The sequence below is a fragment of the Doryrhamphus excisus genome, chromosome 5, assembly GCF_030265055.1.
Source record: "Doryrhamphus excisus isolate RoL2022-K1 chromosome 5, RoL_Dexc_1.0, whole genome shotgun sequence".
Taxonomy (NCBI): domain Eukaryota; kingdom Metazoa; phylum Chordata; class Actinopteri; order Syngnathiformes; family Syngnathidae; genus Doryrhamphus; species Doryrhamphus excisus.
In genome coordinates this window covers 15,978,546-15,997,582 of record NC_080470.1, presented here as the reverse complement: position 1 = coordinate 15,997,582, position 19,037 = coordinate 15,978,546, and the positions used below count along the sequence as shown (strand labels likewise).

The 19,037-nt window shown below is 41.9% G+C and overlaps 1 protein-coding gene across 1 annotated transcript in view; it reads right to left on the bottom strand.

Moving 5' to 3' along the window:
• Positions 1–19,037, bottom strand: part of prdm5 (PR domain containing 5) — a 47,570-nt gene that overhangs the window by 2,557 nt on the left and 25,976 nt on the right. Inside the window, exons 14-15 of the mRNA XM_058073727.1 lie at positions 3,295–3,380; positions 816–920 (exon numbers count right to left, since the gene is read on the bottom strand). Coding sequence (XP_057929710.1) covers positions 816–920; positions 3,295–3,380 — 191 coding nt within the window. The remainder of the gene's footprint in view (positions 1–815; positions 921–3,294; positions 3,381–19,037) is intronic.

Genomic DNA, 19,037 nt, shown 5'->3' with positions numbered 1-19,037 from the left:
TTTTCTTGTGTTATAATGCACAGAAAAGGGAAGGAAATAATATATGTGGTCATGTTTCACATAAGGATTTTGAATGATGGGCAAAATTCCCCAAAAAGTACATTTCCCCTTTAAGCAATGCTCATCTTGTTACGTTTGTAGCTTCCCTCTTGCTCCATTGTTCACACTCAGGAGCAGCGGTTAGCTTGGAGCACCCCTTTGCTACACCAAGCAACCAGGCATCCCCGCAGAGATAAGAAGGAGGAGAGGCTACATGGTGGGAGTGAACAGCGAAAAAGACAGTATAAAGGTTGCTGGATAAAGACAGTATCAACCATGTTTACCATCAAAATATTGTGGAAATAAAGTCAGAATTTAAAGTTAAAATGTTTGGAAAATGAAAAAAAATGAGGAAAAAAGGAAGATTGATGTTGATACCAACAATAATGTCACAAAACATCTTAGCACATCTACATGTGTTGCTTGACAAAGAGGAAAAGTTGTATCGTTTCATTTTTCACTAAGTGACTGGACGAAGTTTGGACCCCCTGGCATAGAAAAATGTAACTTTTTAAAATAGCACACAGCGTAAACATGATGAAGTCAATGTTTACTGGAGATCAGCACAAATGTGACCTGCGAGATCACTATCTGCATCAACACTGGATCCACCCCACATCTGGACTCAGTCCAGACACACACACACACACACACACAAACAGGATGTCATGGTCAGGTTTTCCTTATGTGGAAGCCGACATGTCCTCCCAAAGAAAAGCATGAGTGTGATGGATGGAACCTCCAAGGAGATGTGTTGTATTATGGTGTGTACTCACGTCACACTGGAAAGGCTTCTCTCCTGTGTGAGTCCTCATGTGTTCATCCAGTCCTCGCTTCTGACTGAAGGCCTTGTTACACTCGCTGCATTTATAAGGCTTCTCCTGCAACACGCACATTGCCAAGGATACCCTTTACTTTTTCATTGTGTTGGAACTCTAATATAATATAATACATCTCTCTTGCTTTCTCCACCACCGCCTTCCTCAGGCTTCGCTACACGTCTTAAAATGAAGCTTGGAACTCTGCCAACTGGAGAGGTGGGGGCTATGTTGTTTTTTTTCAGCGCATATGCTAACCTAGCATCATGCTATAGTACAATGTTAGCACCGTAACGTCACGTAGCTATGCTAGTACAGTAAACCTCGGATATATCGGACTCGGATATATCAGAAATTCGCTCACAACGGACAGATAAAAAAGAACCGATTTTTCTGTAATGCATTTCCAATAAAAATTCATTGCATATATCGGATTTTTTATAACGGATTTCGCCTATTTCGGACAAAATCTCCAGTCCCGTTCCAATGCATTTCCATTAAATTTCCCTCACATATATCGGATGGCCGCATCGTGGCGCTCCGATTCGCCAAATCTTGACAGGCCGCTATACGACGTAATTTGCAGCGTTGCCTGCGCGTCCAGGTACATTGGAAACATAGTCAAGGAAGTGCCTTTTTATAACGGATAAAATCCGATTTACGCATATACCGGATATAAATCCGATATATGTGTAAAACAGACATTTTCCGGAAAACGCATATAACTGATTTCGCTTATATCGGACAAAACCAGTGGGAACAATTGAATCCGATATATCCGAGGTTTACTTATCACTAAAGTTTGACTTCATTGGTGTGGCGGATTTGTAGTCCTGACACAGGAGTACATATCCCAAAATGTAGTCTGAATTCCAAATTACATGGCCTCAGCTGTATTTGACATTAAATGTTCCAGCCATGTTTATTTACAAGCTAGCAACTTTTCACATCTTTTGTGTGACTTATTTTAACAATACTGTAAACAGTACCGTGCTCAGGCCATCATATTTAAGTCATGAATCTAAAATCTAAAATAAGTATATATTGACTAAAACCACTTTTTCATGCTTCCAACACTGTATATAAACATGTGTTTAAAATATACAACACCTGAAAAGGAGACAAACATAAAAGCACACACACACGGCGTGCGGAGGATGTTGGACTCCACACAAGAAGTGCTTTAAACGTCTATCAATATGGCGACACGCCTCTTCCTGTCAGTCAAAGCTGCTGGCCGACGCCCTGATTGGCGCTCCTGTAAAGCGTGGCAAAATGCCGAAGAGATAGCGGGAGAGCGAGACGCAGCGATAGCTAAGGCTTTGGCCGTGAGGAGCCCCGTTGCCATGGGAACTCAGTCAATGCAGGAAGTAAAGGGGCCTGGGAAAGCACTATCATGTGGGCAGGGCACAAAGTGACACAGGATACAAAAGGTGCGTGTGTTTGTGTGTCCAGCATTCAGTGATGACTTTACCGCAGGAAGGAATTTCTTTTCCATAAGGGGGGGGGCAGAAGGTCAAAGGAGAAAGGCCAGAAAGCACATGGCCGCGCTCAGGGAGCACGCGGCGTACCCACAATGCACCGCCTCTGCCATGACCCCGCTAACATCCAACATCTGTACCTGCTGACCTTCTCTCCTCAGCAGCTGTTCAGCCTTTCACCTTTGACCCCCACCCCTTCTCAGCAGCAGCGAACACGCCCACTTCCTGGTGTGTCACCGCAATACTGCCGCGCATTTGTAAAACAGCATGCAAACAGGAAGTTTACTTTCTAAACATCGACACTGACGTTAATATTCAAACACTAAAAAGACATTCCACAGAAATAATAATTAAAATCATACATATACAATTAAGAAACTAATGAAATAAAAAGGTTATAATTATAAAATAAAAAATTACTAAAAATAAAATATTGTATTTCTAAACATGTCAACTGTTTCAACTGGTCTGAACATTTCCGTGTTGATCTTGCTGCCCTCTTCAATGAAGGTAAAAGGAACCTTAAAGGGGACCTTGAGTTGTTGACTCCTATAGAGCAGCTACACACAATAACCGGCACAGAAAACCTTTTGGATTTTCCAGAATCTGCACCTACTCCAGCTGGATTTACTTTGATTGTGCTTCCTGCCAAAACGGTGTGTGTTTAAATTTATTTCACCCACCTCTGTGCCCACTCACTGTGATTGGTCACACAACCCAAATCGCTTCCTAACTATGAACCATATGAGGAAGTCCGCACCTCTGTGACATCACAAGGGAACAGTTTTATCACGCCTTTTGAAACCGAGCGTTTTGAGCCATCCCAAACTTCTTTTAGGGGTCAGGGAAAAATGTGTTTACCATTTTTGAGATTTGGCATAACTGTAACTGTAAAGGGATCATTGGTACCAACACGTCCAGAATGGTGTGGTGGACATCAAAGGAGAAGAACGTACTCGAGTGTGCGTGCGGATATGCATCTTCAGGCCGTCGTTCTTGCTGAAGGCTTTGTCACAGTAAGGACACTGGTAGGGACGCTCGCCTGCAACACAAAAGCAAAAATGAAGAATTCAGTCCGGTAAACATTTGGCATGACTTATTGAATTCACCCATATACACCCATACTATTCCTATAGCACACCTGTTTGCTTTAATATTATTCTTATTATTATTGTTTTCCTTCTAATATGATGGTTTTTGTAGCGTCTCCAGGGGATATAAGAATGACAAGGTTGTCAATCAGCAATTGCTGTATTGAATAAAACAGGTTACTGTGGGATGCAAACACGCCAAAAGAATATGAGCAAATGTAGGTAGAAAATCTCTGTCGACATAGTTGTCTCCACACATGCAGCGCAGCACACACACACACACACAAGCGTTAAACCCGATGTGTTCACTGCTTCCTAGACTGTCGGACAAGACATAAGCACATGACATCATTCTCATAGTCATTGTTGTTGATTGGAGCCACCAGTTTGTGATGGCTGACTGTTCCGTGTGATCCTGAACACGTCAGGCGGAGTGTGACTTTCTTCTAGCTACGTATGTTTTGCTGACACTCTTCTGGCTATGTTTGATGATCTTCTAGCTCGTTCACTGATACACTTTTGGGTGCATTTGCTGATACTTTTCTATGGACATTTGCCAATACTCTTGAGGCAATGTATGATGGTATTCCTCTAGCTTCATTCACTGATACTCTGTTGGCTACATTTTTGCTGATTTTCTTGTAGCTATGTTTGCAGATATTCTTCTAGTTATATTTGCTGATACTCTTCTACCTACTGTATGTTCGCTGATACTCTTGGCTACATTTGCTGATACTTTTCTAGCTATATTTGCTAATACTCTTTTGGTTATGTTTGCGAATACTCTATTGTTCACTGATACTTTTTTGGGGTACATGTTGCTGATACTCTTCAAACTATGATAGCTGATACTCGTTTGGTTATATTGGCGGATACTCTTCTAGCGACGTTTGACAATTCTCTTTTGGCTATAATTGATGATATTCTTCTAGCTACATTCACTGATACTCTGTTGGTTACATTTTTCTGTTCCTCTCCTCGCTATGTTTGCTTATACTCTTCTAGCTATGTTCGCTGATCCCTTTTTGGCTACAATTGCAGATACTTTTCTAGCTACATTGCTGATACTGCAGTATGTTACATGATACTCTTTTGGTTATGTTTGCTGATTCTTTACTAGCTAGATTTGCCAATACTCTTTTGGCTACATTTTGCTGATACTCTTCTAGTTGTGTGAGCTGATACTCGTCTGGCTACTTTTGCTGATACTTTTCTAGCTACATTCATTGGTACTCTTTTGGCTACATGTTAATGATACTTTTTGCAGTGATAAAACATTACTTAATACAATGATACATTACTCTTGTGCTCTTGCAATGTTAAATATTAAGTGAGCCATGGTCTACAGATGGCCCTAAGGCCACCCTTTGGGCATCCCTACTTTTGCGGGTCGGGTTAGTTGCGTGGCTTCTATGAGCTTGTTGTTTTTGGCTTGTTGCCGTGGGTGAGCGACGGCATTTGAGGGCCTGTGTTCCAACAGTCCGTCCTAACAAGCAGTATTTTTTGGAGGTGCGCATCTACAGTATGTGTCTATATATAGTATCTACGTATATTGGGGGCTTAAAGCAGATTGTGAGGCACATTAACATACAACAATTACTGTTGCGTGAGCAGGCACATCGCTGTGTGAAGTCACGTCAGCATTGTCAAAAACTGCCTCATATTTGACAGTAATCATAGTTAAGACAAAGCTGGCCCTCCACGCAGCTCACGTTATGTTAGTCAAGTGCAAAAACCTTAATCTCACTTTGTCTTTTTTTGTAAACAAGGTACTCAAATTATTCGAGGAATTGTTGCACCCCCACTATGTTCTATATGTGCAGCTTAGTGTCTACAGGGGCTAGAAGCGGGCTTAAAGGTGTGTGTATGTGATCTAAGCGCAGCTAATCAGGACCTGTCTGCTGGCACAGCAAGCAGTGGTTTGTGGGCCACATGTACTATCTGCGGCACAGCCAACATTTGTCTTGGCTAAAGAAGTCCTGGCTCGCAGTCGTGACAAGTGCAACTGGCCAAAAGCTTCGGGGAGCACTTCAGAGGCGGCGTGGAACAGTCGGATGAAAGAGACTTGACCCAAACCCCCCACCGCTCCCATGTAAGAAGGCCCACTGATGATGACACAAGAGAAAGTGACGGGCTGTCAGTCCAAAGTCCGGCGCTGACACATGCTTCAGTTTAGCATGTGCTGGTGTGCTGCCACTTGATCGCTGATGTATGGAAGCAACACCAGATCACATTTTTTAGGAGTGCACACTTTATTGCTTTAATATACTTTTAGATTAAGATGTGATCTAACGAATGCCATATTTCTTGGACATCCACACACAAACCTCACTTTTCTTACACCCCCACTTTGCTCTTCCACTAAAATGTTCGCCAAAAACGTTGCAACAAGCTAGTCCCTTTGTCCTGTACTGCACCCTTACTTAAACGCAGTCTCCAAACAAAGTCGCCAAATTACAGTTCACACGTTTTTTACTGCATATGCCTGCTAAATTCAAATGTTACGTGTGGCAGCAATTTGATGCTGAAGGTGAGAAGTCACCAGGATTTACGGGAAGCATCAACAAGTTCCATCCACTAATCATTTACAATCATTTCACATTTCACACAAGTTTTCTGTATGTAGAACTACAATTATTCATTCATTCATTTTCTACCGCTTATCCTCACGAGGGTCGAAGGGGGTGCTGGAGCCTATCCCAGCTGTCTTCGGGCGAGCCAATCCCAGGGCACATATAGACAAACAACCATTCACATTCATACCTATGGACAATTTGGAGTGGCTAATTAACCTAGCATGTTTTTGGAATGTGGGAGGAAACCGGAGTACCCGGGGAAAACCCACGCATACACGGGAAGAACATGTAAACTCCACACAGAGATGGCCAAGGGTGGAGTCGAACTTGGGTCTCCTCTCTGTGAGGTCTGCATGCTAACCACTCGATCGCCATGCAGCCCAAAACTACAATTATTCATTCATTCATTCATTTTCTACCGCTTTTCCTCACGAGGGTCGCGGGGGGTGCTGGATCCTATCCCAGCTGTCTTTGGGCGAGAGCCGGGGTACACCCTGGACTGGTGGCCAGCCAATCCCAGGGCACATATAGACAAACAACCATTCACACTCACATTCATACCTATGGACAATTTGGAGTCGCCAATTAACCTAGCATGTTTTTGGAATGTGGGAGGAAACCGGAGTACCCGGAGAAAACCCACGCATACACGGGAAGAACATGTAAACTCCACACAGAGATGGCCAAGGGTGGAGTCGAACCTGGGTCTCCTCTCTGTGAGGTCTGCATGCTAACCACTCGTCCGCCATGCAGCCCAAAACTACAATTATTAAAATAAAAAAGTCCTTGTTCTTCATACTTTTGGGGATTCATTGGATTTTCATTATTTATTTATAAAGCTGCCCTCTCTTCGCTTTTTTCCACCTGAACACCCAATCCCCAAGATGTCTTTATACGTCTCAAACGAATTTTTGCGTGAGAGGCAAAAAGAGGTGAGGACGCAAGTGCACAATAGAAGCGATCATGTTTGGTGCAGTTTGAAGCCGGACATAACTTTGCCCACGCAGGTCTAGGCCCTCAGTGACATGGTTACGTTACACTTTGTCTGTTCTGCATCATAAGACTCTCCAGCACATAAAGCACAACATATGTCATTCTTGTTTTTTATAAGCTTTTCAAAAATAATAATCATTTGTTAACATGTACTCCTACTATATAAAGAGAAAGAATCATTGATGTTCCGGTTCAAAGGTTTGATATTATATACTGTATGTAAATATGCTTGTGAGAAATCCTTGGTAATTAACAAGTAATTCATCAAAAAGTAATAATGTATCATTAAAATAAAAAACATTTTATCGAAAAGCTTTGGTGAGTGCCCTCAAAGAATCAGATTCAAACCGAGGAATCGGAACTGGAACTGGAGAACTGGAGAACTGGAATCGCACCCTACATTCGGTGTATCTGCTTCATTGGATTGACATTATTTCCAAGGGAAAAATGGCCTTGGTCTTTGTTTGTTTGGCTTTTCATTTAGGAAGAAATTCACCATACATCAAAAAGGATGTAGGCCCATACTCAAAGGCATAAAAAGTACACCTACTTCATGTTAGAGCGCGGTTTGATCCCAATCTGCTATCATGACAGCAACATAGCCTCTCATCAGCGCGTTTCTGGACAGGAGGGGCTGGGGAGGTTAATTAGCCGGGTTTGCTCGGGGAGTGGAAAGGCAAAGATGCTCATTAAAAGCAGATCCATCATGGAAACGTAGCAGGAAAACAATATTATCCCGTCTCATTTCTCATCTCTCTTCTCATCACAGCTCAGTATGGATTTCACAGCGTTTCATTCACCACTTATGAAAGGTGTCTTTCTTTCTTGAAAGGTGTCTTTCATAAGGTCTTTTTATGGTATATTACACGTCTCATCACTTGGCATATACAGGATGATGCCTGAGAAGTGGCCCGGTCGGTCCATTCTGCGTGGGTCGCAGACAGCAAGTCAAAATTCCACTAAAAGATGTACTCTAAAATTCTCTGTACAACTTGTGTCTAAATTCCAATCAAACATTTGACTGCAACTTTTTGATTTTTAATTTTAAATTAGGAATTATTTGCACACTGTGCAAATAAACGGCAAAACACAAATTACTTAATTAAGATGAATAACCCAAACTCAGTTTTAATCAACTTGTTATCTGCTCCTTTGTGTGCATTTTCTTAATTACATTTTTGAAATGTATATTTTTAATAATATTATTAATAATTATATTATCATTATTATTATTGATAATAATAATATTAATCATTCTTAATACAATTATGATTCATAATATAAATAACCTTTTTCACTTTTCTTCCCTATAAATGTAGTTAGAATGTTGTATTCTGGTGTTAAACCATTCCAAAGTTTCAGATAATGAGGTTTGCGTATTTGCGTATTTTGGAGCCGTGAAAGAAGTTTGAGATGGCTCAAAACGCTCGCTTGGAAAAGGCGTGGTAAAAATGTGGACAATTTGGACATCCATTTGGACTTCCTTGTATGGTTCATAGTTAGGCCACGACTGGCAAAAACAATGCGTTACCGGTGGTAACAAATCTTTTCTTTAATTACATTACATTGTTTTGCGTAATTAACGCATGTGCACCAGAGCAAGCACGCCTTGGTTCGATGGGTGTGTCGTCATAGCACAGTGGAGCAGTGGAGCGTCCTCACAGTTACTCAGAGTCTGACACTATCTTAGAACTTCATTCCGACCTGAACATACACTGTAGTACAATTAGATATATACTATATACTATATACTGTATGTATCCCCATCCCACGTCTCCACTTCCTTCTTCCTTTCTTTCACATTCTCAGTACAAGAACGCCAGATGCATTCAGGCACACTCCGAACATCACAAAAACGGCTTAATAATGTGTGTAAATAAACAAGAAGATCAAGAAAAACATGAATTGGATATTCTTATCACTCACTTCGTAACTCTTTTTTAATGACATAATCAGTTTAATCAGTTTAATGAGATCCAAGTGCCGATACACTGAAACACAACCATTCCCTCCCACATTCATACCTATGGACAATTTGGAGTGGCCAATGAAGCATGTTTTTGGAATGGGGGGGAAACCCATGCACAGGGAAAGATGCCCAAGAGGAGAGTCCAACCCAGGTCTTCCAGATCTCGTGACGGTGTGGTCAACATGCTAACCACTCTGCCCCATTGTGGCCCTAAAAATGACTTTATAGATGTAAAATTAAAATGAAATTAAAATGAAAATGAACTAAAATAACTTGAATGAAAGAGTAAAACATAATAACAATAAATACAAATAAAATTACTTACATGAGAGCAAAATGTGTAAAATAATGAAATTAAAATTGTATTTATTTGAATTAATAAATACAATTAAAATGACCTAAAAGTGTAAATAAAAATTAAAAAAGGTTGAGACCATTTGGGATGACGGCCATATCAGATGGAATTGATACGCATGTTACAAAGCCTGCCTTCTAACACAAACACCAAAAGGGCTAACAGGTCAAACTCCAAGGTCATAAAAAGTGCACGCTCACGTTGGCGTATGCAGCGCTAACGTGACACAAACTGCAACATGTGTGAGGGGAAGTCACTAATCTGTCCCAAAAACCCCTTGCCGGAGCCTCCAGGAGGCCTTTTTTGTTGACAAACAGGGAAATGTGAAGCCCAGATGTGTTTTGTAAGCGAGTAAACCCTATGCCTGGTGTAGCGTGTGTGTGGTATCGGGTTCAGGCCCAAAACGCTTGCGGCAGGGAGTCCTGGGGAAGGCATTAGCGACCTAATAGCGTCTAAGCGCAGTGTGCCAGTGTGCGCTGTGGCTTGGATCTGGTCCCTGCCAGGAGGTGGGTATTGTCCGCTAATGCACCGCGCAGACAACCACGCCCTGGCGAGCACACACCCATCAGCCTCCTTAAGCTCGCCGCTTGGTTACTTACATCTGGGAAAAGCATGACAAGGTCACATGGTCACGAACCATTCGAGAGAGTTGGCGCGCTTTCCTGCTTTTCCGTGGAATAAAACAAGAGCAGGTCTCTCGTAGTCAACGCTGCATTCCAAAAATACTGGAAGGTTACATACTTCAGACCTCCAAGGAGGAAAAACGCTTAGCAACGCAGCTCCGGTTCCTACTCACAAAGTCAGCGCAAATCCCCCAATTTTCAGCAAAGTGAGGTGGGACGCCGGCTGCATGAAAGGGAATCGTGGAAATCTGCAACAGTCGCTGTCCGACTACTAAAAATCTTTTGGCTACGTTAGCTGACACTCTTTTAGACACGTTTGCTGATATTCTTCAAGCTACTTTTGCTGATATTCTTCTAGCCTGGTGATATCTTTGGTGGTATTAGCTAGCAACATTTGCTGATATTCTTTCAGCTATTTTTGTTGATACTGTTTTGGTTACGTTAAGATTATTGGAGAAAAATGAAATTCCTATGGGACAAGTTGGCTTGGTTTTGAAATGTTTGTTTTTTTTGGTTGCGGAAAAGCAAGTTGCAGCGTATTTGTCCTGTGACTGAGTGGTGACTCAGCCAATGTGTAGCCTACATTGGGAAGCTTTAGAATAGGCTGGATGAGTGCTAGGGAAAATGGATGGATGGAAATTAGGGATATTGACACAAAAAGCTATGCTTTTCCTGGATATGGTGAGGACATCATCTTATCATCTCCAAGGGGTTTGTCAGGCGGTTCCTGGCATGTTAGCTAACAGGAGCTGCTTGGCGTCGTGGCCGTGACTGTGGTGTTGTTATGCAGGCGGCGGGTTTAGCGAGAGTTACTGTAACAAGAAACCAGCAGTTATTCTTCAGATTGGGCCAGATTGTTTGGGGATTAAGGGGGGGGGGGGGCTGAGGCGCTGAGCTCGGGCTTTACGATGGTAACTGATTTAGCATGTGCTGAAATGCAACACCATCTCCCTGACCCCTGGGTGTCTCCCCAGCCCCTCCCGCCGTGGCCCTCACACCCCTGGTCTGCTAATCGATCCGTTTGGCGCCCCCCCCACCGTGCAGGGCGCATGTGTACGAATGGGCCTGTCTGTTTAGCAGATGGTGGGCTTTGTCGCCGCACGTACTTATGGAGAAGGCTTTGTAGCTTGGGGCTGCGGCCAGAAATACATTAGCGCTGTCTGTCACAATGAATCCCTGCCTTCCTACGCCGTCCTGGCCGGCCCCCGTAGGCATGCGGGGCAGGTAATACGATAACAGTGCGGTAAGAGATTGGCTTTGGTGCACCACAGGAACGCCCGACAACTTTCCAACTTGACCTTTCCATTACGAGTAGCGCCTCTCTGCTTCCTTAAACACTTCTTGCACATGTCAGATAGCCATACCTTAGTGCACATGCTAGCTCATCATCACAACAGCAAACATTTGCCACAGCCGAGGCATATGTTCTAAATTATATATATCAGAATTGATTACCTTTTTCAGCGCTAACGTGGATATTTAGTATGTGGTGGTGCACCTCCACAGTCCAGGCTTGTACTGGTGGATGGTGACTCATTTAGACTCATTTGGTGTATTCATTTAGTGCTTTAATTTGATGTTGTTCCTGTCTTAGTTTTATGCAATACATAATAAATCATAAATAAATATAATTGAACAATAAATGAGACTGCTATCATGTACATACATTTTGCTGATAGATTGAAAATCTTTCCTGGCGACTAGCTAGTGCGCTGCAAATGCTATTTACGTCCATTCTTGCTAACATGACTTCAGTCATGCTAAGCTACAAAGCATTCATAAAAATAATTTTGCCGGCAGCTCAGGCTCTCGTGTTGTCTTAAGAAGTGGACTGTCAAGCGGTTGCTAGTCTTGCGATACCCGGTTTATGTCTCCACAATCCATTCATCCAAGGCCACATATCTCACTTCTAGAATGGAATTCTTAAAGGGATAGTTCAGATTTGCTTACATTAAAGGGGATTGAGTTGTGGATTCCTATAGAGCAGCTACGTACACACGATAACCAGCAAAGAAAGTGTTGTAGTTCTTCCAGAATTTGCACCTATTCCAGCTGTGGTTGGTCACACTCTGAAGTGCTCCGAAGGACTTCTGGTGTTGTGCCGCTACTTCATCAGAGTTGATCATAAATGCCTATTTATCATCTTGTAATGTTCTGTATGTGCTTTTAACATACATCCATATGTGTTGGATCCCAAATCCGATCTGGAAGTAGAAACTGGACAGTCCAAAATTTCTCAAGAAAAAAGGTTACTTCAGGACGTCTCTCAATGCTAAGTATTAGCATTTTAACGTTTATTTCTACAGCATCTATAACGTGTAATGTGGTCATTAAACGTTTTTTGCAGGACTACCAGTGTTTAAAAAACTTGGGTAGATACACTGATTAGGGTAGGTAACGGCTATTAGCAACCCCACTCCTTGTATGCGCACTCTATAATGCTACAGATACAGAGACAACAGGTTTTTTTCCATGGCTTACACAAAATAAACAGTTAGGACACTGATACATTTTCCACACCACCAAGTAACGTTGGAAAGGGGTAGGGTTTCAGCAAGTTTGTAGGCTAGTCCAGCTGCATAGTGACCCATGTTCACTAAACAGTCCAGTGTGGAATGCCGTTCACAGAATAAAATGCATTTCTTTATCTGGTAGGGAATCAGGAACTCCAACGACTTGTGCCTGATTGTGGTGTCTTTAGGAATTGGAAACAAATGTGGGGTTCCCTTACATCCAAAGATACACTTTTTACGAGGCATTGTTAGCAATGTAAACAGGGAGGGCGAGGGAAGCAGCGCTTGGGGGAGGGCAGAGAGTATACATCACAAAGGAACAGTTGTCCAACACCCTCTGAAACCGAGCGTTTTGAGCCATCCCAAACTTCTTTCAGGGCTACATTTATAGGTCAGAAAGGTGAAAAGCATCATAGGTCCCCTTTATTATTTCATACAAACATTTATAGTAGTATGAAGTTCATTCATTCATTCATTCATTCATTCATTTTCTACCCTTTCATGAAATTAGGACTTTCCTTAACTATTCTGATTTAATTATTGTAAACTTACTCCTGATTTTTCAATTTCACCTGTTTTTTTTAAACGATATTGTTGATAAATGTTTTTGTTAAATGATATTTTTAGAATGTACTGCGGGCCAATAAAAAAACAGCCACAAGCCGCACTTTGGACTTGGTTTAGCTGGTGCAGCCCTGGCACAGTAATTGACGCTTTACAGGGCTGTAACCACGACAACAGTGGTGGCAAACAATCTGTGTTCCATACTCTGCGAGCTGATGTTAAAAATGTACTCCTGTGCTCTCAAAGTCACGTCTGCACACAATTAGTATTACAAATGATGATTATTTGAACAGAAAGGAGTTTAAAAACGGGAGGTTCATTGAAGTTGTCTACTTGCCTAAGCGAACATGTGAGCTCTTGGCGCTGCTGTGATGTGGTGCCAGCGCCATCTCAACACGCAGTGACGGGATATTTGCAGGACAATCAGAGAAAATGACAAGCTTGTTTGGTGAATTACAGCAAGGCTTCATCATCAAAGCTGCAGCTCTTGCTGCTTTTGGGGGAAAAATCTGGAAGCGCAAGTTGATCTGGGGCGCACTGGCAGCCGTTACACGCGACATCATTTTAGCATGACAGTGATTTGGACCGGATGATGTTATTAGGACTGTCACATCATGGATTGTTCTTAGTATTCCAACCTGGGCTGTGACTAATTCCTGGCTTGGGTAGTTTGACTAAATGAGAGTTTTGCATTGCGGGGACTATTGAAAACAAGAATGGGGTGTATTAAATGCTCTTTACAGAGCCTGTTTCAAGATGCTCTTGGGATTGATGTCTACCAACCATACCGTATCTGCTTGACTAGAGCCCAGCTTCTTCTGTGACTTACACTATAGTATATCCAAGTATATGTATAATGCAGTACCTCTCACATAGTGAGGCGGGCCCCCTGAGGAGAGGGTGTGAGAGGCTTTCATTTCAATGCAGACCTACCAACATGTACAAATTTATAGTACTCAACATGCAATTTGACTCTATGCTGGTATGCGCTCCATTTTGTTGCATTTTCCTAGTTTCATTTTGAAGTTCAAATGAATCAATATCATCAGTGTCTAGTATTTAGAATCGATGGATGCAAAAAAAATTCTGTCCCTTGGGGGTGAGGGGGCAAATGACCAAAAATAATTGAGAAGCACTGAATGTTCACCCATGTTTTGTACGCTTTTAATATAATTAAATGTTTTTTTTCTAAAATACTGTATTGCCTAAGCTTTTGTGCGCCTCAGTTTACGTAAGGTTCAGTTTTCATCTGAAGTTTCCACTAAAATTCTGCCTCAGTTTACATACATTCGATTTTCGTACAGGAATTTTAGCAAAAATTTTGCTTCGCTTTTCAAATTTCACAGCTTGCGTACAGTTCTGTTTTTGTCGGAAGGTTTTGCATCAGTTTTCGTACATCTGAATTTTCAGCTAGAATTCTGCCTCAGTTTTCATACAGGAATTTTTGCAAAAAATGTGCTTTGATTTTCAAATGTCTCAGCTTGCGTACGATTCTGTTTTTGTTGGAAGGTTTTGCCTCAGTTTTCGTACACCTCAACTTTTGTACGATTTAGTTTTGGGGGAAATGTCTCCTAAAATATTGCAACTTTGATATTTTGTAAAGCAACACTTGTAGATAAGCGGTGATATATAGTCCAAGGAAAAAAATGCTGCTCAGCTTTGTCATATGGGTGAAAAAGTCTATTATTAGTATTCATTTTTACATTTTCCAACTATTTCTTCTAAATCTTAATCTGTGTAAATGATTGTTTTTGTAATATTATGGCTTCAGCCACAAAAATATTTGGACTTTTTTTCGGATTAATATTCAAACTTTTTCCCCAACCTAACTTTCCAAAAATTACAACTTAATTATTTTGTCTGTTTTTCATAATATTACAGCTTTTATTTCTTGAATATTTCAACTTTATGCTAATAAAATGCTGGGATTTTTCGTGATAATATTAGGTTATTCGAGTAATATTACAACATTTTCTGGTCAGATTATTGCCTGTTAATTTATATTTTTAAAAAGTACTGTGCTCCAATAAAAAACAGCCACACATTGGACACAATTGCCTTGTGGTGATTTCAATCCACTTTGAAGAGAAGATGAAAGATTCCCAAAAAGGAAATCGGTAGCACAGTGGCACATGTTTTCATGCAGCTCATTCCCCGCCTGTGCCCCAACGCCCATCCCAACATGGAGGCTGGTCCCAGGCCCGGTCAAATGGGAGGCTAGCATTGGGGAAAGGGATACAAATCATGCAAGTTGGACTTATTGGTCCAAAATCGTTTGTGAGAATGCTGGAAAAGTCTTGCTATTTGGGATTTGAGGTTCGAGAAGCACAGAAGCCTGCTTTGTTGGAACGCCGTTCCCAGAGCTTACACTGCCTACTGCTACTTTTCCAATGATGTCAGACTGACACGGCGTTACGGCCTCAATATTCCTCCCCATCCCACATTGTGGTGTGAACACACGGTGGGAAAACACAGCACTCTCGCTGTGCTATGATGTGGAGATGAGCCTATTTACAGCGGATGAAGGAGCCAAAAGGAGAATTGAGCAGAATTGTCAACAATACAGAGAGGTCGCCGGCCGACATGCCGCTCCACTTTCTGACAGCTCACATTTTATGGCTTGTTGGTGATCTCATGGCGGCCGCGCCAGCCTTTTTTGCGGCACGACAGCTAATTTGTTGGAGTTGAGTGGGATCAAACAAGAATGAAAGGAAACTAAATCCAAACTAAATATACAGCGCGCGTCTTGCCGACTGCTCCGAGATTTACGTCTCCGCATTTCATGCATTCCGTTTCTCGCTTGACCCCTTTTTCTATCATCGCACTGGGAATGGGATAGGGATTGGAAACCTCCTGGGATCCTTTCAACGTCTTCAGTGTTTAGCAGGTAAATAATCAATGCTGGCTTGTTCCGGTCCAGGCAGGAAGACAAACACCACCAAGCTTCCTGCTCATTTCAGACGTTGCTGGAGGTCGGAGATTCCTCGCAGTTGGTAAAAAACGTCTTCCTGGGGATATGGCCCAAAATCCATGCTGTGGTATATACTGCCACATCTTGCGATAACAATCACCATATAGTCTTTAGCATATAAATAACTATAGAAGCATAGCTAAACAGCTGTCAAAGTGACATATGCAATGAAAACATGTTGTTTTGTAGGCCGCCACATGCTTCCAGCAGAAGTTACCCCTAACATTTAACTCCATTTTTGCTGGCTCCAGCTGTAGTGAGATTCGTTATTCAGCCAAACGTCCCCCTAAAATTTCGCATCTGCCTTTGAACGCCTCGGCTTGTGTAGGATTGTCTTTTTTTCAGAGATTTTTGCCAAAGTTTTCGTACACATTTGCTTCTGTGAGTGTCTGTATTCGTCTAAAATGATTTTTGTACACTTCAGCTTGTGTAAGATTCTGTTTTTTTTTGCCCTGGTTTTTGTACGCTTCAGCTTGTGTAAAATTCTCTTTTTGGCTGAAATATTCGTACGCTTCAGATATACAGTAAACTTGGCTCAGTCATGGTTCTCCTTTCAGGACCTTTTAGAAGGAATTAATAACGACAAATGAGGTTCCACTCCATTCTGGTTAGTATGGTAGCATGTTGCTTTAAAAAAAGGCACCCTTGTGTAAAAGACACACATGTTACGGCTGGTCTCCATCTTTGTCAGCAGCTTGCTTTGCGTGCGTGTAGCAGTGAATGTAAAGCAGTGTGTGCCAGTCTTGATTGTATTTATGTAGAATAAACAAAAGGGAGGAATGCTGGGGGAGGGGTGGGAGCCGAGGGGGACACCTCAAAGAAAGAAAGGAGTAAAGAGAGAAAAGACCACTCCAAGAAAGCATCCAGCCGCAGCACCTTTGACCCCGGCTGGCTGTAAATCTCTCCCCTTCTTCTATAGGTGGGGTTGTTTCTATGCGCGTTTGTTGCATTTTTGTGCGATGGGGAAAAAAACAACTGTGAGTCAAGGTCACCTTGTTCTCAGACAGAAGGAAGACTATGCATGAATGCTGAAACACAATATATGGGGAAAAAAAACAATAACATATATGCTGCACTGGACTATAAGTGCATATAAGTGCCATTTATTTTGAAATTTCATTCACAAAAATCCCAAATACAATGTGGAAAGGCAAGTTACTCAAGGACACCAACACCGTACACAGGGGGGTTGTGATGTTCACCTACTCACCTCCTCAAACCACACCATGGGTGCAAACAGTACAGCCCGGGGGCCTTTTGACATTTGCAATTTTAAGACAATAAACTCATTACATTATGAGAAAAAATAGCATTTTAGCAGCATTTTTAGCAGCATAGAGGTCAACTTCAAGATCATAACATTATGGGAATTAAGTCATAATTTCACAAAAGAAAATTTATGAAAATTATATAAGAAGAAAGATGAAATATTTGGAAAATTAAAAAAGGTGGGACAAGATAGAAGTTGATAATAATAATAGGTTTCATCACCAGGTTTTATCTTTTTGAGATATATATACATACTATAACCTTGTCGCATAGTTACAAAATATCAAAATGGCAATGTTGCATCCTATAATTTTTCCACTATGTGGACCTCGCTGGAGAAACATTTGGCACCCCTAAGCTACAAGGAACATACCTGGGAGGCTGAATAGGCTAAATGAACATAACGAGCCAGCGAGTCCACACAGCAAGTTAGTACTAAACAAGTTCACCAAGCTCCCGATCTCATCCACATTCCACCAGAGTGGCCTCTTGTGGCTGTTGTCATGTTTACTCTTTGCTTCATGTCTGTCAGTATGAATTTCAAATCATCTTCAAATATATCTATTAGGGCTGTCAATAGATGAAAATATGTAATCATTATTAATGATATGTTGTCCATATTTAACACACAAAATATCATTGTGACAAACGTTACCAATCTAAATTTGCAAAACCACCCACCAACCAAGTGAAATGAAAACAGCGTGCTGGAAAAGTAAATATGGACAAGAAACAAAAGAGAACAGTCAGTAGTTCACAGACGTGGCTGCGGCCGCACCCATCCATATACTGTAGTACGGTCAGGGTATAACTTCACTTCCAAACACTCTTTTACACAGACACAAACATCTTTTACAAACACATTATCGCACTTTCCTTAGTCTGGCCACTTCAACAGCGTGGAAGTATGATGCAACATGCAACTTTTATTCTGTTCTCTCTGACAAACAGCAGTTCAAACACTAATAAATCGCTAATCAATGACAATAACGACGCCAGTAAATTCCCTCACAAGCCTTTACTGCCATTTCATTCAGCGCGGTTCATGTGCTCGCTCACTTCCTCCTTTGTCACATTGACACAAGCCCCTAAAAGCTGTCCTCGACTATGCCTGCCAATAACTTGCAGCTCGTAACCAAAATTTTAGCTTGCAGTCCAAAGCAAAAAGGTTCACACTCGTTAGTTGGGACACTCCTATGCCAAGGTACCACTGTATAAAGGACAATAAAAAAATACCGGCAGTGCTCCAGGACCTTCTCTTCTCACTGGCATTTAACAGGCAACGTACCCCGGGACAACTCACAGCGGCACAAATAAGTTTGGTCTTGCCGAGAGAGCCATCCGCCAGGGATTTAAAACTTCAAAATAGCATTTTTTTCTCCAAATCTCATCAATATTTGTTCTCAACTCTCCCACACCAGTGTTTCCTCAAACTGTAGTGTGGGCCGAGGGTCAAACAGGACGTGCACACATGCATCGTGCATCATTTCATTTGTCAGCAGTGCAGGTGCAGTAAGTTGTACCCTACTAGAAGTCGTTGTTTCTTTACAAAAGGTCTAAAAAAGTCAATTCAGTCAACTCAACCCAGTCAACTGGTGGAAGCCCACCACAGGAGCATTCATTACACATTATAATGGGACTGTCTGAAAATTATACACACCTGTCACACCGGGCTCCATCCAGCGTCCGCACATCCCACTTATTGAGATTTAGTATGGAAGTCGACAGCGCTAGCCACTGAGCAAAAGCACCCCGGGCATACCACATTCTAGCGC